The sequence below is a fragment of the Delphinapterus leucas genome, chromosome 7, assembly GCF_059928025.1.
Source record: "Delphinapterus leucas isolate spDelLeu-1000000601 "Yukka" chromosome 7, BTC_Dleu_Yukka2, whole genome shotgun sequence".
Taxonomy (NCBI): domain Eukaryota; kingdom Metazoa; phylum Chordata; class Mammalia; order Artiodactyla; family Monodontidae; genus Delphinapterus; species Delphinapterus leucas.
In genome coordinates, this window is record NC_143135.1 from 4,432,722 (window position 1) to 4,458,086 (window position 25,365).

The 25,365-nt window shown below is 62.2% G+C and overlaps 1 protein-coding gene and 1 pseudogene across 7 annotated transcripts in view; one reads left to right on the forward strand and one right to left on the reverse strand.

Moving 5' to 3' along the window:
- The window catches only part of TPCN2 (two pore segment channel 2), a 31,568-nt gene extending 14,932 nt beyond the window's left edge, over positions 1–16,636 (reverse strand). Inside the window, exons 1-12 of one of the 7 annotated variants that reach the window (XM_089914369.1) lie at positions 16,442–16,635; positions 12,092–12,156; positions 11,288–11,364; positions 10,768–10,945; positions 9,393–9,509; positions 4,804–4,910; positions 4,266–4,338; positions 2,934–3,098; positions 2,716–2,815; positions 1,675–1,740; positions 1,191–1,255; positions 587–687 (exon numbers count right to left, since the gene is read on the reverse strand). In XM_089914369.1, coding sequence (XP_089770495.1) covers positions 587–687; positions 1,191–1,255; positions 1,675–1,740; positions 2,716–2,815; positions 2,934–3,098; positions 4,266–4,338; positions 4,804–4,910; positions 9,393–9,509; positions 10,768–10,945; positions 11,288–11,364; positions 12,092–12,156; positions 16,442–16,553 — 1,226 coding nt within the window. In that variant the 5' untranslated portion in view covers positions 16,554–16,635. Of the gene's footprint in view, positions 1–586; positions 688–1,190; positions 1,256–1,674; positions 1,741–2,715; positions 2,816–2,933; positions 3,099–4,265; positions 4,339–4,803; positions 4,911–9,392; positions 9,510–10,767; positions 10,946–11,287; positions 11,365–12,091; positions 12,157–16,441 lie in introns of all 7 variants that reach the window. The other 6 variants (XM_089914370.1, XM_089914372.1, XM_089914373.1 and 3 more) reach the window with 6 other exon arrangements.
- A 2,510-nt stretch (positions 16,637–19,146) lies between these two features.
- LOC111184035 (serine/threonine-protein kinase TAO2-like) lies at positions 19,147–24,347 on the forward strand (annotated as a pseudogene).
- Positions 24,348–25,365: the final 1,018 nt, after the last annotated feature.

Below are 25,365 nucleotides of genomic sequence, written 5' to 3' on the forward strand. Positions count from 1 at the left end.
AAAACGCCCCACCGTGAGCCCAGCCAGCTCAGCACCCTTGGGCGCCCCAACCTCTGGCCTGAGCAGCCCTGGGCGATGACAGGGCCTCCAAGAAGGAGCGCCTCATGGTCCTCCTGTGTCCAAAACCCCGAGACCTCATCTTCCACCTTAGAGAGGAGCAGCTGAAGCTGGGAAAGGGGTGCAATCCGACAGGCCCCGTGGCTAACGAGCAGGGGGCACTGAAGCTTCCCCAGTGACACGGCCTCCAAGCCAGGCGGCAGAGTCGATGTGTGTCCCGATGTGTGACACGAGTCACAGCACCAGGGTGTGGGAAGGGTGCCCATGGAGGGGGGAAGGTCAGAGCACACGGCCCCTCACCAGCCAGGGATCTCCAGTGGGTCACGAGGACACACGAGTTAACTCAGACGCAAGGACCATGGAAAGAAACCCTGGAGCCCAGGGACGTCTTCGTGATCCCAAAGGAGCCTTGCAACCTGCTGCCAGCAGGGAGCTCGGCACAGAGTGGGTGCTCAGGAAACACCCCCCCCCCGTGAACACCTCCCCACAGGGCAGCCCCAGGGGAAGAGGGCTGGAGCCCCACACTCACCCCTCGGGGTGGGCTTCTCCCTCTGCCGTCGTGGACGAGAGGACCTTGTAGGCAGCCCGGATGCCCAGGCGCCTCCGCAACAGTGAGGTCTGCAGAGACTTCTGCAAAGGGTATGGCTCTGAGGCGCTCGGCTCAGCCCTCTCCCCAGCCGCCCAGCCCCTTGTCCCCGGGCAGCCCCTGCCCACCGGCAGCCTGGGGAGCACCTCCTTGCCCCATGGGCATCAGAGGGACAATCCCCGACAACAAGGGCTGGTCCTGCCGATAGCCACTCGCTGTGTAATTCACTAAGGTATGCGTTTCTTCTCAGCAGATTTGGGGTCCCTGGCCCCCCTGCAAGGTGGGTTTGGGAGTCACTGCAAGAAAACTGCAGCTCCCTCTAGAGGAGGCGGGGCAGGGGAGGGACCCCAGGGTGGCGCTGGGGACAGCACCTCCTGGGGGGCAGGGAGGGAGGATGGGCCCAGTCCCCCTCACCCACAAGAGGGAGCCGGGGCAATGCTGAGGCCACTGCGGACCCTGTCCCCCTGGCCCCCCGCTGGTCAGCTTCCCGCCAGGTCTCCAGGGACAGCTCCCCTCACAGCCGGGCAGGGTGGGCAGCTCAGCTCACCATCAGGTAGCCCCGGAACTGATTGTAGATGATGGCCGTCAGCAGGTTCATCAGAAACAAGCTCCCTTGGAGAGGAAAAGGCCATGGTGAGCGGTGAGCACACGGGCAGGGGCAGAGTCTGGAAGGATCACCAGCGCTGGGGGCCCAGAGGGTCGACACGGGCATAGCAAGAAGGTGAGCAGCGAGAAAGGCCCGGATGGGCAGAGACAGGGCCTGGGGCCTGGGGGCCTCGTCTGCGGATGGGGGCGCCACCTGGCCTGCCCAGCAGGGGCACTGAGGACAAGTCATCGGTGGTCACAGAATGAAAACCACGGACGGGCCACAGAGAGATGAAGTTACAGGACTGGGGAGGTCCCACCAAGGTGCGGTCACAGGGTCAGGGGGTCCACTGAGGTGAAGTTGCGGGGTCTGGGGAGTACACCCAGCCCCGAGTTTTCGGGATCTCGTCTGCCCCATGTGACCCTGCAGACCTGCCCAGACTCACCTATCAGGGTGAAGGCTATGAAAAAGATGGCGTAGAGCCGGTTCTTGGAATAGGCAGGAATCATCACTGAAAGAAATTAAAGGAAATAAAACACACCCACAGATCCAGTGTCCAGTCTGATTCCCTTCGTTGCCTCACACCACTGCCTTCTCAACAGAAAGGAGGGCCCTGTGTTAGGAGAGCTGGGAGGTCTTCTTGTCCAACTCTGCTCCTCACGCCTCTGCTTGCACACCCACGGGGACAGGGAACTCACTACCTTTCAAGGATGCTCATCCTCTAGGCTTCCCCATGACCATGCCTCCCAGACTGAAAGTTCAGCTCTCCCTTGGGTGACTCGAGGACTCACAGGACACGTGGGGATGGTGCTCAGCGTCCCGAGCACAGCTCTCCCCAGGTATGAAAGCCAGTGGCTACCCTCCTGGGAGGGTCTCTATGGTCAGTGACCATCCGAGCCCACGATGAAAGGCCTCAGCCAGGGCGGCCAGGCCACAGCTGGGCCCCAGAGGACCATGACCACCCCATCCTGGCCACATCCCCAGCCCGAGCGAACAGAGGCCCCAACAGCAACCCTGACACGGTGAGCGTCACAGCCACCGGAGACCCCAGGGCCTCTGACACGCGGTGCGGCCAAGCCTCACCCCACGGCTGGGCCGCCAAGAGGAGACCACCAAGGGCCCCGCTGAGCACAGCTTGATCCATCACCACACAAAGAACACGGTCCACCTCTAGCTTCTCAGGACACAGACAACAAGGGGAAGAGGAGAACGGAACAGAGAAAGAAAATTGGGAAGAAAAGGGAAGAAAAAGGGAAAAAGTCGGAGAGAGAAGGGAAACTAGAAAAAGAGAAAAAGAAAATCAAGAAGGAAAGGAAGGTAGGAGGGAGGCTCCAGCATCACACTTGGGTTCCCCAGCTCTCCACAAAAAGGCCTTAGGGGCTCCCACCCCCTGAGCTGGGCTCTCGGGCTCAGCGCTGACTCCGCCCCCCACCCCGCCCCCACCCAACAGGGCCCCTAGCCCAGCCCCACCCTCCCGGTCACGCACCATCAGGGTTGTTGGCGGTGGTGAGCAACACCAGGAGGGAGGTCAGAGCCTCGGGCAGGTTGCGGAAGTAGGTCAGCCGCTGCCTGTCCCGCCTGTCATCCTGTGGAACGGACGTGGCAGCGCTGAGGTGCCGTCCGGGCCTTAGGCCACCAAAGCCCAGGCCCGGGACCCAGCAAGCCAGGACCACCCACCGAGGCTCAGCAGCCCCAGACTCGCACCTCCCCATCGCCTCCCAGCGGGCTCTGAGCTTGAGGCCGGACAGGACCTAACGCAGGACCTCCGGGCCCGAGGGCCAGCGTCCGGGGATGCCACACACCCACACGGACACCAGCCACTGCAGCGGGTGAACAGCTCTCGGCCAGCCTGGCAGAGAGCATCACAGCCTAGACACAGAGAGGGCCCACGCGGGGGCCAGCCAGCCGGCTCTCAGCCAGACTCTCCACACGCCGTGCCGTGTGCCTTCCACCCAGTGTGGGTGGAAGGCGTGGCGCCCAGACATACAAAACCACCTGATCACTTGGGGAGCCTTGCAAAGCCGCTTTCCCGGCTGCCGCCCAAGGGCCAGCCCTCTAGCAGACACCCTGGAACCCTCAGCGTTCCCAGGTCAGAGGCCCACCCCAGCACCCCGTGCCCAGTGCACCCACCCACCCTGTCCTGGGCTCCGCGAACAGCAGGGTCACTGGACAGACACGCGGGGCCTGAGAGTCTGTTAGCCAGTCCCACACCTCACAGCCTAGGTGCCCCCAACACCCAGACACGCACACACACACACACACACACACACACACAGCACCCACAGAGATATACAGAGACACACACACGCACACGCGCACGCGCGAAGCGTAACTCCTCCCCGGGGGTCTGAGGGATGGTCTTCGTCTTCCCTCACGGGCAGCACGGCCACAACCCCCAAGTGTTGCCACAAACTCACTGCAGACCAGCCCTGGCCAAGCACCGGGCAGGATCCCAGAACAGAGGCGCACGACAGCCCCGCCCTGAGGAGGACGGTGACCCCGGCCGGGACATGAGGAAAGAACACGGGACGGCAGATGCAAGGCAGGCCCCACGGGTGACACCTCCGCACAGCAACAAGCTGCCAGGGGCTGGGAAGCAGTGAGGCGCTGGGAGGGAGGGGGCCCACGCGGGGAGGGGAGGAAGTGGTGGGAGGTGCCCTCTGGAGAGGCGGGCAGGGGCGGTGAGAGGGGCCATCCTGATGGCTAGTCTGAGGGGCCTCCATCTAAGTGAGGTACAGCCCTGGCCAAGCAACCGGCCCAGGAGAGGGGGGGCTTGGGAAGGGGATGAAGAGGCGGCCAGGCAGAGCCGAGGAGCCAGACGCCCTGGAGACGCGGCCGCTTGAAGAAAGACGCCTGGGCTCCAGGGGGGGGGGCCCTGCTGACCTCCTGGTGGCGAGGTGGGCGGGCAGCCTAACCTGGTCCCCATCTCTGCCTGCCAGAGAACGACCTGGCGGATTAACTCGGGGCGGCGCTGTCCGTCACCCCGCAGGGAGCCTGCGCGGCTGGGAACAGGGCAGGGAGCAGAGAGCACGGTACCTTCTCGCCGGGGAAGAGCAGCATTCCCAACACGGTGAAGAGGCACAGGTGGGCGGCCAGCAGCAGCCCAATGCTGCGGCGAGAGTGGCACTCAGCGCCGGGCGCGCGGGCTCCGGGACAACCGACCTGGCCGCGCAGGGGCCTCCCCGCAGCCGAGGCCCTGGGCCAGGTCCCTGCTCCGCCCCAGACCTGCCGCCCTCCCGCCCAGGGTGTGTCCCAGGGGCCCGGGAGAGGCAGTGTCCCAGGACCCCCGGACTCTGAGGGGAAAGGCCACTTCCATTAACCCGGGCTGGACGGGGAAGGGTCGTCCACGTGAGTCATGGGGGTGGGGTGGGGGATGGCGGGGAGGGGAGGGGTCAGAGCCAAGGTGGGAAGTGCCCGCAGAATGGAGCAGGGGGTGGGGCTCAAAGCAAGGTCATTTAGGGGGCTGCCCTGAGTGTGAGACAGAGACCCCCAAACGCCCACCCACCGGCCTCCCCAGATCACGGGAGGGGAGCCCTCGCCCCACTCTGCCAGCCCACCTGACACCAGAGCCCACCTGGCCATCTCTGGCAGTGACCACCTGATGCACTTGAGCGTCTTCTTCATCATGGAGGAGTTCTGCATCAGGAAGAAGGGGCGCAGAAGCCGGCGCACCCGCACGGGCTGGAAGAGACCAGGACCCGGGACCCTGAGCACAGCCACTGCGGGCTGGCAGACGGCACGCGGGCCCAGAGGCCCGATGCTCTGCACGAGGACGGCCCCGGCCCCGGCTGTCTGCGGGCTCCCAGTGTGCCCGGCCTTGACCCCACAGGCTCAACACCCTCCCCGCTCCCTCCCGGGGCCCAGCTTGGAACCCCAGCCCCCAGACCTGCCAGCACCGGGGAAGGGGGGCGACCAGCGTGCCTCTCCGGCACCCAGCTCCTACTCTGGCCGCGGCCGGGCGCCCTGCACGTGTCTGTGAAGCTGGCTGTCCTGCCCTCTGGGGGCTCCTCAGGCCTCCTCTCCGCAGCCCCCAGCCCCTCTGCTCGGCTCCGGGCCTCAGCCTCCAGCACAGGTGCACAGAAACCGAGCAGGAACCCCACACCTCCACTCACACACACACGTGAACACACACACACACACACACACACACACACACACTCCTTCCTCTCCTCCCTCCTGTCACAGTCAAACAGCCCTCCTCCTGTGCTCAGGACCCCGGCCTCTCAGAGGCTCCCCTCGGGGGCCCTTCCTCCCTCCCCCACGTGGACACAAACACCACGTGTTTCCACAACCTGCCACTCGCAACCAAAATGACACTTGCCCCTTTGTTCACCCGTTTCCCGCTCCCATCCCAGCCAATCTGTCCTCCTGTCCAAGGGCAGGGGACCCACCTGCGGTGACCGCCAGGCCTCTGAGCCCAAGGTCACCTCCCATCCTCCTGCCAGGATTGGCAGCTGCCCCGCCCTGCGCCCCGGCCGCCTCCTCTGTGCCCGACCATGCGCTGGACGCCCTGCGCCCCCTCCTCCCCACCCTCTGGCCTCACGCCTCAGGGAACATGTCCGTCCTTGGGATTTTAAGGGTCACAACACATTCAATCTCCAACCCAAGCTCTCAACTCCAGACGCGTCCTAATGGAGGTCTTGTCTCAGAAACGAGAGGCTGATAGAGTCGCCTCCCGGCCCAGCCCTCCGGGGCTGCCTGGAGGCCCAGGGCACCCACCCCTCCCCGTCCCACTGGCCCACTGGCCGCCGCACTCGGCACCGCCATCCCCGCCCCCCCCCACCCGCTCAGCGGGCTGCTCGCACCGGGCCCTTCCGTCTGGCCATCAGTGCCACCTCCAGCGCTGCATGGGCGACCTTCCTTCTCGCCACTCGCCTCGATATTCGCCCCCCCCCCCGCACACATCTGGTGCTTCCTGGTACCGTCAGCCCCTCTCACAACAGAACGAGGCCCCGCCAGCAGCAGCACACAGTAGGCCCTCAGAATGTCTGCAGCGTGAGCGTCCCAAGGACTCACTCAGCCTCCCCAGGCTGCACTCGCCCTCAGAAGGGGCCCCGGCTGCCGACAGGACTGAGAAGGGAGAAGGAAACGGCAGTGAACGGGCGAGGCTCAGGGGTCTGCCCCACTCCCAGGCTGAGGGACCAGGGCCCCAGCTCACCCACGACCCGCTCGCTGCCCCTGGGCGAAAGCTCCAGTCTCGGGGCCCATATCGGGAGTCTTTTAGCCCGTCCCCCAGGCTGAGCAGGAGCTAGAGGTCCAGCCGCATCCACTCCCCGGGTGCTGGGCCCTCGCCTGTAGTCAGACACAGACCAGAGCACGGCTTCTTCCAGATGCAGTCACCCCGCCCAACCCAACCCACCGAGGGCCTTCCCGATGGCTGGGGCCACATCACTGCCACAGATGCAGGGAACACATGTGAAGGGTGGGAAGACGTTCCCACGTGACCTGCCTGCAAGGAGAGCCAGCCCAGTGCCAGCTAAGCCCCTGGCGAGGTTTAAATCACACTGAGAATCACAGCCTAGGCCTCTGAGCCTTTAGAAAGAAGCTACCAACTAATCCGCAGAGAACTAGTCTCTTACGAGAAACAGCCATGGCAGCCATGAGTACAGCCTACCAGCTGACCAGCGGACCATGTGACCTGGCCCTCCAGCCACAAGGCCGGGGAAGCAGGACTCCATCAGGTGCAAAAGGACAGGGAAGACCAGACTGGAGCAGGTCAGAGGCCCCGGTCCTCCTGCAGGCCCCAAGGCCGGGGGAGCTCTTGAAGACCAGCAGCTGGCCACGGAGAAGCACCTTGGGCTTGGTGTGCAGACGGCTCTGGGTGATGGGCCAGTCCCAGCCAGAAGTGGACGGCGTGTGGTGTTACAACCTCCACGGGAAAGTCCCCTAGCGACGGTCCCACAGGGGGAGCTTTACAGAGGGCAGGGTCCACCCTGTACGGACCAGAAAGGTAATGACTCCCAGGGGGTCAGGGCCATGGAAAGAACAGCCTGGGCGTCTGGGGACGAGACCGTCCGAGAGGACACGTGTGGGTGGGCAGACAGTGCCCCCACCACGAGGCAGCAGGAGGAGGCTCTCTGGACAGATGACACATCTGTGGACGTCCTCAGCCTCTCCCCTGGCCACCCCGCACCGATCTCCACAGGCCCCAGGCAAAGTGGCCACAGAGCAGGGACGGGGGTGACGCCCGGGGCCAACCACATGGACCCCCCCACCCAGGCCACTACTGGGGGCCCACCCTGCCAGAAGCAGAGCCCAGAGCCGGCCCCCAGTCGGCCCCCGCGGGGACCCACCAGTCCCTCCCCTCAAGCAAGGCCCTCAGCTGTCCCCAAAGGACATGCAGGCGGGGGTTATGGGCTCTGCCTGCCCTGCCCTCCATGCCTCTCCCTGGACCACTGTCTGAGCCTCAGGACCAATGCTGCATCCAACCCGGGCACAGCCCACAGCTCCCACCGGCCTTACCATGGCCCTACCCTGAAGCAGCTGGCCTGTGGGAGGGCCTGGTGGCCCTGAGGCGGGGCCGGGGGGGGGCGGTGAGGGGGACAGCCCTTCGTGGGGTGGGAAAACCAGCAGAGGCTCTGAGCACTAGGACAAGATGGGAGCAGCGACACCACTCCCCACCCCACAATCCCGGGCCCTGCTGGTCCGGAAGCATCCGCTCCCGAGATGCTTCTACCAGGGACGCACGCTGGGCCCACTGGGCTGGACCACAACTGTTCATGAAAAGATGGTTGGGGGCCAGTGCGGGCAAAAAAGCTCCAATTACCAAGGACAGATTGGGATGTTGCTGCCCAGAGGGGCAGGGAGGTCTGCGTCCAACATGAAAAATTATCACCAAACTCCAGTAATAAAAAGCCAGGATCACCGAGGACCCAGGCCCCTCGGGAAGGAAAGTCTGGGTCCCCGTACAAGGGGACCCAAGGCATGTGGGGCTGGGGCGGGGGCAGCTGGGCTCCTGGGCCACTAACCGCACAAGGCCTGCGGGTCTTCGTGACCAGTTACACAGACACAAGTTTGTATCCAGCAGTGGCCCCCTTTCCCCCCCCCTTCCTAATCTCACGCAAGGCCCCTTGGTGTGCTGAGGTTCACAATCCAGCCTTAAGGTGACAAGTGCTCAGGTGACATGAGACGGTCACTCAGAAGTAGGGCCGGCGGTGGTTAGGCTGGTGTCTGTCCGCTTTCTGGGGGCGGGTGAGGGCCTCCTCCTTGGTACGAAGATGGCAGCACCTTCTCGGGGAGAAGCATGTGCTGGCGCGCTCCTACAGGGCCACGGCGGAGGCACGGGGGCTGCAGGGGGCACTGCGCCCTCCACCGCCCTGCAGCCCTGCTGTGAGCTGGGCCAGGACCCGCCGCTGACACCTCTCCTTCATCGGCCGCCCCTGCCTAGCGGGAAGGAGGCGGGAGGCACGGGCTGGGGACCCGCTGTCTCCCGTCACCTTGATTCTCCCGCCGGCAGCACCCAGGGCGTCCAGTATCCCCCTCCTCCGGCACCCCCAGAATCAGCATCGTGGTCGCACCTCCTGGAGGAGCCAGCACCCCGTCCCCAGCGGGCAGGGTCCCAGCTCTCGGAGCCCCTCCCCTGAGCTTCCAGGTTCCATAACCCCAATCTCCCTCCTTTCCTCCCCTAGCCCCAGGTTGGGGGCCAGGGCGGTTGCCGCCTGCAGGTCTGTGTTCGCCAGGCCCCCTTCTCGATTTCTTGCTCACTCATCCCCTGTCTGAGGCCCGATGTTAAATTCTCTCTACTAAAGCACCCGATGGGTGCTTCCCCAACCAGCCCTGATGGCTCAGGATGTCCCCAAACCGACTGCTCCCAGCTCTGCTCTATCAAATCACAGGGCGATGCTTCCGGGCGTTCGGGGGGAACAAAGATGCTGTCGTCAGCAAGGCTGGGGGCTGCCAGCTCGGCTGAGGCAGGGCAGGAGCCCCGGAACTCGCCCCCAGGGCCCTGTACCTCCCCCAGGCCTCAGTGCCTTCATCTGCTGGATGGGGACAAGCTCCCTGGACCGTGGTGACTGACGTGCTCTGGGGGGCTGGCAGAGCCGGGCAGGTGGGCCAGACGGATGCAGGGCCTCGGGACTCCCGCCCACCGTTCCCCTGGGCAGCTGCGTCCCCCCAACCCCCAGAGCTCCCCGCCGCCCCCCTCAGAGTCGCCTCACCACCTACCTCCTGACAAATGAGGCTCAGCGACACGGTCCAGTCCACGAGAGACACGAGCAGCACCACGAGGTAGGCCAGCAGCCAGGGGTTCTTCCGAAACTGGGCCCACCCAACCAGGTAGCTCTGCAAGAGGGACGCGGCTGAGCCGGGGGGTGGCCACACAGACCCCGGCCGGGCAGTCAATCTGAGGCCTGTGATGCACGCGGGCGCTAGGCAGCCTCAGCGAGCAGCACGGTCCCCGCGGGACTCATAGCAGGAATCTGAGCCACAGTCAGAAGGCCCACGGTCCTCGCCCAGCCTGCGGGTGACCCCGGGCAGCCCGTGACCCCGGGCTCCGCACTGACCGGCTGCGCCCGTGTCCTCACGGGTAACGGGGTCCCTGCCTGTCCTGCCTACCCAACCACCACTGTAGCTTGTGCCTAGGAATCGTTCCGGAAACACCTAGGAATCTGACCAGATGCGCAGGGGACGTGCCTTGGGAAGGCGGGAGTTCGTCACCTGTTCGGCGCACCTAACTGCCCTTTCCCATCACTGACCCCCGCCGGAGGTCACAGCTTGCAGATAAAACACGTGCTCTCTCTCACCTTTCGAGACTTCCCAAATGGACCAACCATTCCAAACAGGCTAATGAGAACTTCTACCCAGTCTCAGTTCCAGTTTAAAAGCCCCCAGACCTCCTAAGCACATTATAGGCTAAAAAGGAAGAAATAAGAAACTGCTTGGGCCCTCAGTCACACACACACACACACACACACACACACACACACACACACACACACACACACACACACGGGTGCCCTGCAGGCAGGGTGTGGACGTGCACGTGGGCCGGGCGGGAGCAGCGAATCGCTGTTGTTTGTCAGAAGTGACAGAAGGCGTGGCCAGTGGTACACCCTGCATCTCAATGGGAAGTCACTACAGCTCTGAAGCCCTGACACAGCTCTGCTCACGCAAGCAAGGCAGGGCCCACCTCCAGCTTCTAGAAGGACCTGCGTCAGGAAGCCAGAGCTGCACACGGCCGGGGGTGGGACAGCAGCCCTTCCCCTCCGGGCTTCTCCTCTGTCAGGGCGGGAGCGTAGGCCATGGAGAGACGCCCGGTCCCCTGTTGTTCAGCGGGGGTCTCTCCCCACAGAGGCACTGCCAGACCCTCGGCCACTCTTTCCCGGGGTCCCGCAAGGCTGTGCGCCCCCGATGGCTCGGCTGTCCCCCATCTGTGGTCTGGGAGGGGGGAGAGCCGTCCAGGAGGCAGCCTAGGCCTCTGCTCCGTGGCGCACAGTGGGACAGGCAGCTTGCTCCAGGAGCGCGAAAAGTAAACCCAGGAAGCAGCAGCCGGGCCGGGAGGGCGCGGGTCCCAACCTCAGCACCTGTGCAGCCCCCTCACCTTCACGGAGACGTCAGCCGCGAAGACCAGCAAGCAGAGTGCCTCGACACCCTCGGTCAGGCCGCAGGGCGGCTCCCAGGGGGCCGGGCGGTAGCGCACGTCAGAGGTGCTGGTGAGTGACGAGGGGGTCTCGATAAAAGCCAAAGCCAGGATCAAGAAAATGGTGAAGCTCAGAGTCCTGGAAAAGGGACCGAAACTGGTCAAAAGGCAAAAGAACCAGCCACACTCCGGGGCCAAAGAAGCAGAGGAGCAGGCGGGATGCCGGGAAGGGTCCAAAGGCTAGAGCCCACACTTCCTGCTCCGTGGCCACTCGTGTGTGTGTTCAGATAACACGTATCGGCGCACAACTCAATTGCCGTGGCTGGCCGGAAGGTTCTGGAAAGGAACCCTCACCACAGAGGGGCCGGGCTCTGCTCCGATAAGGAGGGGAGACGGCGGGGAGGGGAGCCTGCCTGCCCCCCGAGACCCCCCTCCCCAGGCCCGGCTGCGGGAGCCCCGCGGATCGTGCGTGCACTCTCACCACTGGCTCGTGCTGGAGTAGTACCGTCGGTACAGCCACAGAGACCTGGCGTCCACGCGGTGGTTGATGGAGCGATACTGGAAGTGACGGTCATGCGAGGCACGTGAGGGTTCCCTCCGTGCCACACAGCACAGCCAGCCCCGTGCAGGGCACCCCTCTCACCCACGACAGGCCCGAGGTGGGGACACAGGCTGGGGATCGCAGGGTTCACCTCCACTCAGTACAGGGACCAGGGGCTCGTCGGGACCCAGCAGGGTCAGACCCTCCCAAGCTGCAAGGTTTCCCCAGGGCCAGTAGGTGGACGGACACTTGCTGGCTGGATGCACAGCTGTGCCCTGTCTGTGAGGCTCTCTCCTCCTCTGTGCAAGGCTGACCCCACCCCACCTCAGCTGTGTCACCATGCAGGACGCCCCCAGCCTCATCCCCCAAGCGGGGCACTGGTGGCTTCTACAGTCTCTTTCCCTAATTAAGCCTGTGTGTCGTCTGCAGGCAGGGGAAGGTCTTGCCACCTTTGGGCATCTTTCACGGGACCGAGATCAGGGCAGCACACGACAGGCCCTCGGCAGGTGGTGAATCAGTGAAATGAGGGACGAGGGACACAGAAGAGCACCCAGCACATGTCTCCTTAAGGGGGACTCGAGGGGACCATGCCCCAAAGCCCAGTCATCGCAGCCACAATGACCACACGGCCCAGCAACCGCAGCCCTGGCCCCAGGATGGCAGGAGTGAAGGGGCCAGTGGGGCAGCCATCGTGCAGTCCCCACGAGCCCCAGGGACAAGCCGCTGGGAGCAGGCGCCGCCCACCTGGATGGCGTCTTCGATGAACACCACAGCCTGGTCCAAGCACAGATCCCGCCTGGCCACGGCACCTGCGGGCGGAGGGGACACGTAGGGTGGTGAGGGGCCTCGGGAGGCGCTCGTCCACTACAGGGCCACCAAGAGCAAGGCAAGAACCCAGCTGCATCCTTTCCAAGGCTCTGGAACAGACGCCTCTTGCCCAGCAGCGTGTGTGCACGCCCACAGGGCAGGACCCCCAAGGGCTGGGCCCCAGGTGGGGCAGGGTCTGAGCACGGGCTCCGGGCCCAGAGGAACAGCAGCTCCCACGGTTCCCACCCCCTGGGGTGGAGTGGCAGAGGGCACAAAGCAGCCAGTGGGTCGGAACCAGGCTCAGGGGGCTCAGACCCCGGCTCCGCACCTACTGGCTCAAAGGCTGAGGGCCGTGGGCTTAAGCTCACTGTGCCCATCTCCCCCTGTCAAATGGGGGTGTTAACAGCCACACAGCTTGGCCCCCAATGCAAGTGCAGGACCCCCCAGGGCCGGCCCGGCACACAGAACGTGCTCACAGCCACACTTCTGCCCCGTCCCAGCACCAGACTCCAGGTGACCTTCGTCAGGACGCTGCACCCCAGCTTACGCGACTGTAAGATGGGGCAGCGCTACCGGCCTACCCCCTCACCAAACAAGATCACAGATTTAACACTCACACAGGAAGATGATATCTAGAAGCTTGAGGCGCTGCGTGACCCTCCATCAAATACTCAGCACTAAGAAGGACCTTCTGAGGCCATCGTGGCCCCCTGCTTGTGTCACAGGCCCACAGGGCCAGGTGACCGCAACTGAGACACCCCGAGGGTGGGAGGCAAGGGAACCTTCACCAACCAGGGACTGGGGTCCTCGGGGCCAGGGAGGCTGGGGTGGTGCAGGTTCCTGACTAGGAGGGGCCTTCAGGACAAGTCACATGACTCAAACCTCTGGTGTGTCACCTTGGCCTAGGGTTCTGCCCACCACGTGGTGGGCAGCTTTGCACAGAAGCCTGATGTAAAGGGCCAAGAAAGGCATGAGGAGCCGCAGCTCAGAGGACAAAGGACCCCCCAGAGAGGCCCCGGAAAGGGCGCAGCCCAGGCCCCGGGGGGGCAGAGCCGGCACACAGCCCCCAGCAGCTCCCAGATCCGGGCTTGGAAACGAGGTGAACAGGCCTGTCACCATTTCTGTTGAAGATTCTAATTTCACATCTGCCCTTGAGCCCAGCAGCTGCCCAAACCACCCTTAACCAGTACCGAGAGATGCAGAGATGTCGAGGCCAGAGGCGGGGGAGGCCGGGCACCTGGGCAGGGCTCCGGGCCCGTGCCTGCCGACCCCAGGGACGCAGCTGCCGCTGTCCTCAGGGCCTGTGCCCACCGGGGACGTGGGGGACCCTGGACAGAGACAGGAGGCTGGACTCTGTCCTGTCTCCGCCTTCACCTTGCTGTGTCACCCAGAAACAGCACCCTCCACCGTCTGGGCCGCAGATTCCTCCCGTGGGCGACCTCCATGCTCACGCGAGGGGCCGGAAAGTTCTCCCACGGAGGCTCTGAGGGTGGCGACTGCCTGCTTCCCCTGGAAGCGCCCGGGAACGCTGTGATGTGAAGGCACCCTGTTTTGTTCCCTGCTGTACCCACAGAGCCCAGGACGGCGTGGGACTCGGCACACAGCAGCCCACAAGTCCCACTGATCGACTGAGTGAACAGCCGAGGGGAGCCTGGGAGGGCAGGGTGATCTGAGGGGCCGCAAGAGGCCCCATGTCACCAAATCCCCGGGTGAGAATGGGACTCAGCCTGGAGAGATCCAACGAGACAAGCTTCCTGGATAAGCAGAGACAGGCAGCCAGGGCCCCCAGAGCTCGCTCCAGGACCAGGACTGGGTGCAGCGGAAGAGGCTCCCTCTGGCCACCCGGCCCTTAAGGCACAAACCTCAGGAAAGCCATCCCCCACCGCTCTGCGGCCCCGACACCAGCCTCCCTTTCCCATCCTGCGGTGGCCGGAGGGATCCTGTCACAAACCCTCAGATAGCAACCACAGCTTTCCGTGGGTCCCCACTGCTCCAGGAGAAAGTCCACACTCCACCCCCAGCCCGGCAGCTCTGGGGCACACCCCGCCCGCCTGCCCGCCTCCTCCCCTGCTGCTTCCTCCACCCTGTGCCCTCCGCACCACTCACCCTGAACGTGGCTCCGCCAAGGCCAAGCTCTCCAAAGCCTCCCAGGCTGTCGGCCCTACCAGGAACACCGTCCCCCAGCTTGGCGTCTAGGGACTCTTTGCCTCAGGTGGCGATCAGCTGTCAGCGCCCCCCCCCCAACCACTGTAGAATGTCGGAGCACAGAGGACATGGGGGCTCGAACACCTCAACCCTGCACTGGTCCCCCCGCCCCAAGCCTGCCCTCCCCAACATCCCAGAATAAACCCCCCTCCCGCTCTGGCTCCAGCCCCTGCCCACTCCCCACTACCTGGGTGGGGTCCTGACTCGCTGCCTCTGTGACCCTGGACAAGCCCCTGACCCTCTCTGTGCCTCAGTTCCTGCGGGCCCTACACAACAGGACTGATGGGCAGGTGGAATGGGTTACTGTAGCGAAAGTGCTATGCACGGTAAGCTCTTCATAAACATTTGCTATTATTGTTATTCTCAAAGCCCCTTCTATGGCACAGTGACCCCCTGTCCTCTGACTTTTCCATAACCAGTAAGAGGGTAATTCCCTGACCAGGAACAGGAAGAGAAAATGACTATCCCCACCCTGTGGTCACGGCCCATGAGGTGGGGCTGGGTCTGGACCTGACCACCGGGCCCACTGGGGTCCACGGAGCACCCAGCAGCAGCCCTCCCCCACCCTTGTCGGTAGGAGAGTCCAGCTAGCTGCAGACAGGTGGACCCTGAGCTCAGGACCCCATCCAGGAGCCCCGCACGGGAGCTGGGCAGAAACTGAATGAGGGTCTGCAGAGCCTGGCTGGACAGCCTGACCGGGGAAATCCAGAACACAGAGTGTCCTGTCCATGTTCTCAGAAGCCCCCACCAAGGCCACGGCGTCGGGACAAAAAGCCGTCCCCAGGGTCCCCCTTCACCAGCCACACTGCCTGCCCCGGCTCCTGTCCCTAGGGTGGGTCTCACCTGTCCTCCATGCACTCTCCCGGGGCTGGACCTGCAGTGATCAGGGTTTTCCGCCCAGAATGGCCATCAGCACTGACGTGCACCAGCTCTGCCACCTGGCCAGGCACCTGGACTCTCTCTGAATCCTCACAACGCCCCGACCACCCCCCTTTTATTGAGACTCAGAAAGGTTAGGCAACCTGCCAAGGTCACACAGCCGGGAAGTGGCCTCCCGGCGCAAAGGCTGCATCCCCAGAATGCCACCATGTCCAGGGTCCCGGGAGGTCTTGCACGGACTGGACGGAGAACTTTCCCAGGACAGCCTCTGAGATGGGCAGGTGGGCATGTTTTCCATCTCCTGCCAGGGACCCGCCCCAATAATCCCAGGACAGACACACACTGCGGACCCCTCCCCAACAGAGGAGGAAAGTGAGCCCAGAGACAGAAGGTGGCCTGGAAGGAGCACCCAGTGTGGGTGCCTGCAGCGGCTGAGACAGATCCCAGGTCTATGTTCTTGGACAGGTCCTGGACACTCTCTGGGCCTCAGTTTCCCCCTCTGCAAAACGAGGCTGAGGCCCTTCCATCCCTAACCCAGCACCCAGTGCCCTTGGGGTCTGCCAGGGACAGAAGGATTTCACCCTCCCCGCCCTCCTTGGGTTTCAGCAATCTCTCTGCGGGTAAACAGGAAGAGGAGGATAGAGCTGCAGAGAAGGAAGGAAGGAAGCTGCCCCGGTCTGGGGAGGCCTGCCCCAAGCCGACGCTGAAGGAGGAGCCTCACAATTCACTCCCAGCTGGGTTCGAATCCCACCTCGGCCACTTCCTGGCTGTGCAACCTTGGGTAGGGGAAAGCCCCTCTCTGTGCCTCACTTTCCCCCGTAAGAACTGGGGAAAACGGAAGTGCTTCCTCCTAGGAATCACCAAGGTGATCCACGGAAAGCACGAGGCCCCGGGCGCTCCGAGGGGGCTTCAGGGGGCTGGCTGCCCCTGGGCTGAGCGAGGAGTCTCAGCCCGACCGGTCGGAGGCAGGGCGCGACCCCGCAGAATCGGGCTGAAGCCCGCGCCCTGGCCGGGGTCCGCACGGCGCAGCCGCCCCGCCCTCGGGAAGGCGGCTCCCTGGCGCGCCGCGCCGCCCGGGCCCGCTCGGACCCCGGCCGGGAGAGCGGGGCGCGCCCGCAGGGACAGCAGTGACGCGGCGCGGGCCGGCGGGACCCCCACGCGCCACCCCTGCGCGGCCCGGCCCCTCCCCAGGCCGCGGCTCACCAGGGCCGACTTGGACGCTGTGACAGGAGGGTACGCCCGCCGGAGTATGGCGGGCACTGCCGCCGCGGGTCCGGCTCAGAAGGGGCTCCGATTCCTCCCGGGGGTCTGCCATGGGGTCACAGCCGGCCACCCGAACCTCACACGAGCACAAGACGCGAGCGCCGAGCTCCACTGCTCAGGCGCAATGTCCCCGCCCCCGGGGTTCGGGTGGAGGCGGGGACAGCCCTCTGATGTACAGGACGCTCCTTCCTACCAACCAATGAAGACGGAGATCTTGCTCTTGGAGGCGGGGGCTTAGCCGACCACGCCTCCTGGCGGGTGGGGCTCAGCTTCCTTCCATCAGGGCGGGGCTCTAAGGCCTTCTAAGGAAGGCCTTCTCTCTCAAAGGGTGGTGGTCCCCGGCCAGCTCCGTCAGCATCACGTGGGCACGGGTTAGAAATGCACATTCTTGGGCCCCCTCAGACCCGCTGAGTCGGAAACTCGGGGCAGGGCCCAGGAATCTGTGTTTTGCATGTGACTTTTGGGTACATGGGAGTGACGCCAAAGGTCATCCCCCAAAATGGAATTTGAATTTACCCTCTGATAATGAAATTAGGGAGGTTAAGTATAATTGAGGGTAAAGTTTATAATGACAAGTGATACATTTGAAAATAATATTTACACTATATATAAAAAGTATTTCCAACATTAATATGTAAAGAGCTTTTTTTCTATTGCTGCAGTGACACAATACCACAAATTTAGCTTAAAACAACTCCCACTTATTATCTCTAAGTCCCGGAGGTCAGAAGTCCAGTGGCTGGGCAGGGTTCTCATCTCAAGGCCTCAGCAGGCCAAAGTCAAGGTTTCAGCCCACCTGGGCTAGGCTCATCCAGGTGGGTGGCAGATTCACTGCCATGGGGCTAGGACTGAGGTACCCATTTCTTCTCTTTTTTATAAATTTATTTATTTTATTTATTTATTTTTGGCTGCGTTGGGTCTTCGTTGCTGCGCACGGGCTTTCTCTAGTTGCGGTGAGCAGGGGCTACTCTTCCTTGTGGCGCGCGGGCTTCTCCTTGCGGTGGCTTCTCTTGTTGTGGAGCACGGGCTCTAGGCGTGCGGACTTCAGTAGTTCTGGAGCGTGGGCTCAGTAGTTGTGGTGCACAGGCTTAGCTGCTCCACGGCATGTAGGATCTTCCTGGACCAGGCCTCAAACCCGTGTCCCCGGAAGTGGCAGGCGGATTCTTAACCACTGCGCCACCAGGGAAGCCCTGAGGTACCCATTTCTTGCTGGATGTTGGCTGGGGGTCATTCTTGGCTCCTAGAGGCTACTGCATTTCTTTATTTATGGCCCCCTCCATCATCGGAGCCAGGAAGAGAGCACTGAATCCTCCCATGCTTTGAATGAGATGCTTCAAGATGCAGCAAGGTGCTTCCAATCCTTCTGACCTCCCCCTCTGCAGCATCTCTTTGCTTTTAAGGGCTCATGTGATTACACTGAACACATGGGATAATCCAGGATAATCTCCTTAGTTTAAAATCAGCTGATCAGGGCTTCCCTGGTGGCGCAGTGGTTGAGAGTCCGCCTGCGGATGCAGGGGACACGGGTTCCTGCTCTGCAACGGGAGAGGCCGCAACAGTGAGAGGCCCGCGTACCACAAAAAAAAAAAAAAAAAATCATCTGATTAGTACCCTTAATTACATCTGCAAAATCTCTTTTGCCATCTAACTGACCATAACCAGAAGCATGATGGGGAGGGGGAGGTCATGGGGCCCGTAATTCTGCCTCCCATAGAGCTCTTAAAAATCAGTTACAGATTATAAAGCAGAAACTAACACACCATTGTAAAGCAATTATACTCCAATAAAGATGTTTAAAAAAAGAGAGAAAAATCAGTAAGAGGGACCCCCCTGGTGGCGCAGTGGTTAAGAATCCACCTGCCAATGCAGGGGACGCAGGTTTGAGCCCTGGTCCGGGAACTAAGATGCTGCGGGGCAACTAAGCCCACCTGCCACAACTGCAGAGCCCACGCGCTCTGGAGCCCGTGCACCACAACTAGAGAAGCCTGCATGCCGCAACAAAGTTCCTGCGTGCCACAACGAAAAGACCTGAGGCAGCCAAATAAATAAATTTTTTTTAAAAATCAGTAAGAGGGGCTTCTCTGGTGGCTCAGCGGTTGAGAATCTGCCTGCTAATGCAGGGGACACAGGTTCGAGCCCTGGTCTGGGAGGATCCCACATGCCGCGGAGCAACTACGCCCGTGAGCCACAACTACTGAGCCTGTGCATCTGGAGCCTGTGCTCCGCAACAAGAGAGGCCGCGATAGTGAGAGGCCCGCGCACCGTGATGAAGAGTGGCCCCCGCTTGCCACAACTAGAGAAAGCCCTCACACAGAAACGAAGACCCAACACAGCAAAAAATAATTAATTAATAAACTCCTACCCCCAACATCTTCTTTAAAAAAAAAAAATCAGTAAGAAAAAGATTAAATTCCCCCCAGGTGGGAAAGGGGCAAAGGGTAAGAACCAGAAGTACACAAAAGAAGAAATATGAATAATGAATGCTCGAAGCAAAGCTCCACCTCATTAGAATACAGGCATGCAAATTAAAATAACAATGAAATCCTTGAGCCCATCACTTGGCAAGTATTTAAAAGATGATACAGCTCTGGAGGACACCAGTGTGGTTACCCCAGGAGGGTAGAGAGAAATCACAGGATGCGTTCATGGGTTTGGTTTGTTTTTTTCTTAAACAATCTGCGTGCATTTTAAAACCTAGAAAAGGCTCCCGCCCTGTCTCCATCTTGGAATTGGGAGGAAAAGGGAGAGGGACACTGGGACGACGGGGGCTGTGGTGAGGAGAGAGGCGGAGACTGAGAAGAAGAGAGGGGCAGAGGGCATCGGGACCGCCCTCAGCTACGTACAATCTTTCAGCTGTCCTCGAGAGAGAGAAAGGGAAAGGGAGGGGGCCGGGGTGGGAGTGGGGGCTCTCACCCTCGGACTCCGGTGTGAGAGGGGCTGTGCCGTCGGAATCCTCCAGGTAGGCCCCCTATCAGTGGCCAAAAACCTGGGGCTCAGTCCCCTCTGTCCCGAATTTCCGGGCCTGACCCTACGCCTCTGAAATATCCGGGTCTCGTCTCCTGAGATTCCAGATATCTGGGACTCCTCTCTAAACCTGGGGCTCTGTTTCTGGGGTTCAGGACCCTGCATGCACCAGTATCCGGGGTTCATTCCCCATGAGTTCAAATATCAGATTCTGTGGCTCAGAACCCACAGTCAGAAATCCGGGGTTCAGCAGCCAGCGCCCTCGAGGAGGGACCCCTCAGGAAGGGGCGGGAGGTTGGGGGAAGAGGTGGCAAGGGGGAAGGTCTCCTTGGCCCTCTCCCTGCTTGGCAGAGCCGTTGGCGGACCCCAGGAGGAGGTGGAGACTCTGGGCACCAGAGTGACCCCTAGCAGGTCAAGCCCCACTCTCAGGACCCCCAGGGGCCACCATGCCGGGCCGGGAGCCTGAAGGACCCCGACGTGGCTGAGCTCTTCTTCAAGAACGACCCGAAAAAGCTCTTCCGTGACCTCCGGGAAATTGGCCATGGCAGCTTTGGAGCCGTGTACTTTGCCGGGGATGTCCGGAATAGTGGGGTGGTGGCCCTCAAGAAGGTGTCCTACAGTGGGAAGCAGTCAAATGAGAAACGGCAGGACATCATCAAGGAGGTGCGGTTCCTGCAGAAGTTCCGGCATCCCGACGCCATTCAGTACCGGGGCTGTTACCTGAGGAGGCACATGGCTTGGGTGGTGGTGGAGTATCGCCTGGGCTCAGCTTCTGACCTCCTAGAAGTGCACAAGAAGCCCCTTCAGGAGGTGGAGATTGCAGCTGTGAACCACGGGGCCCTTCACGGCCTGGCTTATGTGCACTCCCACAACGTGATCCGTAGGGATGTGAGGCTGGAAACATTCTGCTGTCAGAGCCAGGCCTGGTGAAACTGGGGAACTTCGGCTCTGCATCCGTCATGGCACCTGCCAACTCCTTCGTGGGCACCCCGTACTGGATGGCTCCAGAGGTGATCCTGGCAATGGATGAGGGGGCAGGACGATGGCAAGGTGGATGTCTCGGTCCTTAGGCATCACCTGCACCAAGCTGGCGGAATGGAAACCACCGCTGTTTTGCATGAATGTGATGAGTGCCTTATATCACATTGCAGAGAGCGAGTCTCCGGTGCTCCGGTCAGGACACTGGTCTGAGTACCTCCGGAATTGTGTCGACTCCTGCCTTCAGAAAATCCCTCGAGACAGACCAACCTCAGAAGTTCTTCTGAAGCACCGCTTTGTGCTCCGGGAGCAGCCACCCGCAGTCATCATGGACTTAATCCAGAGAACCAAGATGCTGTCCGGGAGTCAGACAACGTGCAGTACCGCAAGATGAAGAAGATATGTTGCAAGAGGCGCCCAGTGGCCCTGGCACTGAGGCCCCAGAGGAGGAGACCAAGCCCTCCATGCAGCGGGCCGAGACACGGGCCGGTCTAGAGAGCCCTCCAGCCAGAGCAGCTCAGTCAACAGCCTGGCAGACACCTCTGACAAGGAGGCACAGGCCCTGAAGCCCGGGACACGGCCGCGATGCGGGAGGGCGAGCACGCCATCATCTCCCACAGCTCCATCGTCCACCGGCTGCCGGGCTCTGACAGCCTCCGTGACGACCCCTACCCACCAGAGATGAGCCCGGGCCCTCTCCAGCCACCTGCAGCCCCGGCTCCCACATCCACCACCTCTTCTGCCTGCTGACAGGCCTACTGCCGCAGCCGGGACCGCTCTGCCACCATCCGTACTGCCTGCCTGGTCAGCCATCAGACCCGGGAGCGCGCGCAGGACTCAGCCCTGCGGCAGCAGCCACAGGCAGAGGCGACAACAGCATCGTCGGGGCGTCGGGGCTGAGGTTGAGGGCTGAGCCTCAGGAGCGGGAGCTCGAGGCGCGGCGGGCTGGCTTTGGGGCTGAGGCCGAAAAGCTGTCAAGGCAGCACCAGGCTACCGGCGAGAAGGCGGCACGAGCTGCCCAGGCTGAGGCGGGTAATTTCCAGCAGCACGTCCTCGGGCAGCAGAAGAAGGAGCCGGCCGCCCTGCCGGAGGCGCAGAAGCGAGCCTCCAAGCTTCGGAAGGCGCAGCTGAAGGAGGGGGGATGGGGCTGCAGCGGTGGGCGCGGTTGATGGAGGGTGAGGCGGCCCTGACCTCCTTGCTGTCCCGCTGCCCTCGCCGGGGAGCACCAGAAGCCCAGCACTCCCAAGCGGGAGAAGCCTGGGTGGCTTTTGCGGCCGAAGGAGCAGCTACAGCAGCGCCAGGCCTTGGAGCTGCAGTGTCGCCAGTACCAGCGCGAGATGCTGCTGGCTCGTCACAGCCTGGACCAGGACCTGCTTCGAGAGGTAGGCCACCCCTTCCCCTGTTCCCCTCCCAGATCCCAGACACCTACATCCTTTTCCATTTGCCTCACTTGTGGTTGCCGTTCCCCTCTGCCCTCATTCGTGTTACGGCCCGGCTTCTTTTCCACACCTCTTTCGCTTCTCATGCCTGCCAGACCCTGCTAGAGTTCCCAGGCCTGCCAGGAGCTTGGCTCCCTTCCACCTCTCATCTGCACCCCGTGTCTCCCCACCCTCGGCTCCCTCTGCCGAGGAGTCCTGGGGCTCTCCCTTCCTTGACACCAACAAGGCTTTCGGACCAGTTTCTGGGCTCTGCCTCTCTTTTGCCTCAGGACTTGAACAAGAAACAGACACAGAAGGACTTGGAGCGTGCATTGCTGCTACGGCAGCATGAGACCACACGGGAGCCGGAGCTACGGCAGCCCCAGGCCGTGCAGCGCACACGGGCCGAGCTCACCCACCGGCAGCAGCAGACGGAGCTGGGCAACCAGCTGGAGTACAGTAAGCAGCATAAGCAAGACCGCGGCAGAGCACGCGGCCCAGGTTCGCCAGCAGCCCAAGAGCCTCAACGTACGTGCAGGCCAGTGTTCCCCGGGCCTCCCACTCCCCGCTCCTGGGGCTCTGGGACCACCTAACACAGGCACCCTTAAAGAAGAGCAGCCCTGCTAATCTGGCCAGGGGGCAGACCAAAGAATCCTGGGAGGGCTTCCCTGGTGGCACAGTGGTTGAGAATCTGCCTGCCAATGCAGGGCACACGGGTTCGAGCCCTGGTCCAGGAAGATCCCACATGCCGCGGAACAACTAAGCCCGTGCGCCACAGCTACTGAGCCTGCGCCCTGGAGCCCGCAAGCCACAACTACTGAGCCCACAAGCCTCAACTACTGAAGCCCATGAGCCTAGAGCCCATGCTCTGCAACAAGAGAAGCCACCGCAATGAGAAGCCCGCGCACCGCGATGAAGAGTAGCCCCCGCTCACCGCGACTAAAGAAAGCCCGCGCACAGCAACGAAGACCCAACACAGCCAAAAATAAAATAAAATAAGTAAATCTTTTAAAAAAGGAGAAGAATCCTGGGAGAGGAGGAGGAAGCAGTTCCAGAGAGGAGGATTCTGGGGGAGGAAGGGGGTGCCTTGGAGCCAGGAGAGCAGAGGATATTGGGGAAAGAGTCAGGAACCCCTAGCCCCCTAGCCCCAGTCCACAAACACAGAGGAGTTTGGCTGACGAGGAAGTTTGGGGGCTACCTGGGGAGGAGATAGAGGAGCGTAGAGTTCCATCCCCGGCACCCCAGGAGAAGAGCCCCGTGGGCCAGGGGGCATTCGGGAAATGGAGGTTGTGGGAGAAGGAGGATGGTAGCCTCTTGCATGAGGAGTTGGAGCTTGGCTGGGTCCAGGGTCCAGCAGTGACCCCAGTGCCTGAGGAGGAGGGGGCTCCTTTTAGGGCCCCGAGGGATACTGGAGATGGCTGTCCCTCACCAGACATGCCCCCGAACTCCCTCCCACACCCCTGAGGCCCAGCCCGACTAGCCAGCTCCCTGGACTCCTGTCCCATGGCCTCTTGGTTGGACTCTCCTTTGCAGTGGGGTCCTCCTCTGGACTCCTGCCCCCGCTACTTCTGCTGCCGCTCCCACTGCTGGCGGCCAGGGGGGTGGTGGCCCGCAGGCAGCCCTGCTGGCGCTCGAGGTGGGGGGCTCCTACCTACTGCTTTGTACAGCTCTGCACCTGACCCCTGTCTATTCCTACTCCTGGCTCAGGGCACCGCACTGGGGGCCGTCCTCAGTCTGAGCTGGCGCCGAGGCCTCATGGGTGTCCCTCTGGGCCTTGGGGCTGCCTGGTTCCCAGCCTGGCCAGGCCTGGCTCTACCTCAGGCAGCTCTGGCAGCTGGGGGCAAACGGGTGCGGCAGCAGGGCCCCTGGATGCACCAGGGCATCTCTCGACCCTGGTTGCATGCTCTGCATGCATGACCTTCAGGGCCCTATAGGGCCACGGGGGACCTGGGCCTATTCGCACTCTACCCCAAGACCAACGAGGATGGATGGCTTCCGCAGCCGTCTGCCTGTCCCTGGGCCCCCCCGGGGTAATCCTTTCACTGCCCGACACCCACTAGCCCTGTTGGCAAGGTTTGGGGCCCCGTGCAAGGGCTGGAACTGGAGCCTGGCACAGGCCAGCCGGGGTTTAGCCACCCGCCTGCCCCCCTGGGCCATCCACACACTGGCCAGTTGGCCGTGAGCGGCCCAGCCATATCCCCCGTCTGCTACCACGCAGCCAGCGCCGGCTAAGCCACCACCAGGGACTCTAGCTGCGCGCAGATCCCGAACCCGCCAGCCCCGGGGCCCCGCCCCCCTGGAGGTGTGACCAACTCTAGCTCCTCCCCAGCACATGTCTAGAGCATTGAAAATGCACTTCATCTGCCACCACTCAGTGATGTTTCTCCAGTCCCAGATCTCTCCTCCCTTTCACCGCTCCCTCCTCGGTACGCTTGCCCACCTCACCCCTACCCCTTTGGGCCTCTAGACAGGCAGCGTCGTCTGCCGTGGAGTCCAGAGATTATACCTGGGGTTCTCCTGATGCCCCCCCCCCCACCCTAAGTTATTGCTGTTCTGCCCCGTGTGTGCTCATCTCGCCCTCATCGACTCAGGCCCGGGACCGGGGGTGGCAGTGGGTGGGAAGAGTCATGTGGGTTTTTTTTCTCCCTTTGGTTTTGTTTTTCTGTCTCCCTTCCAACCTTTCCCCCACCAAAAAAAGAAAAAAGACAAACACACCTAAAATACCTGAGCAGAACGGTAAAAACAAAAGAAATTAAATAAATAAATAAAACCTAGGAAAAAGTAAGACATGTTTGTTCTGAAAAAGGAAATAATAGATGCACACAGCCCTTTGCAAAAATGGCCCATCCCCCAAGGACTTGTCTTTACTGCAATTAAAGAATTCCTTTGATGTTTGTACAAACTCATGAGGCCTGAGCGGAAAGCAGTGCCGTGTAAGCATTTACATGGACTTTCTGGAGTCAGGCAAGGCTGGTTTGGATACAGGTGGGGTTAACAGAAGGAGTGCTCATAAAAGGGGAGAGAGAAACAAGGTTTCTCAGATGCCAGTGCGTGACCCTGTACAACCAAACTGACCCTGGGGTGCAGACACATGGCCTCTGCGCCATGTCCACTACTAGCTTTCAGTAAGTAAGCCAGCCTCGCGCTTGGAGGTGCCCGTGGGGAGAGAAAGGGCTGGCGGGGCCCTCTGGGAGGCCGGGTCCTCACAACAGCCTGGTGGTCCCATGTGTGGGTCTCCTGGAGCCCAGGGCACTGACTGAGGGGACAGGACCAAGGGAGCAGAGCTGGCCTGGGAGTGAAACCAGAGGGGCACCAGCCTGGCCTCGATGTGGCCTCAGGCAAGCCACAGCCCCTCTGCGTGCCTCAGTTTCCTCTTCTGTGAAGTGGGATCATAACAAACCCAAGACCGCTGTGAGGCATGAAGGGGATGGCACTGGCCCTCAGGACTCTCTGGGCATACACAGCCCCCCTAGCGGCAATGTAACCTCCGCTGAGGTCCAGCCC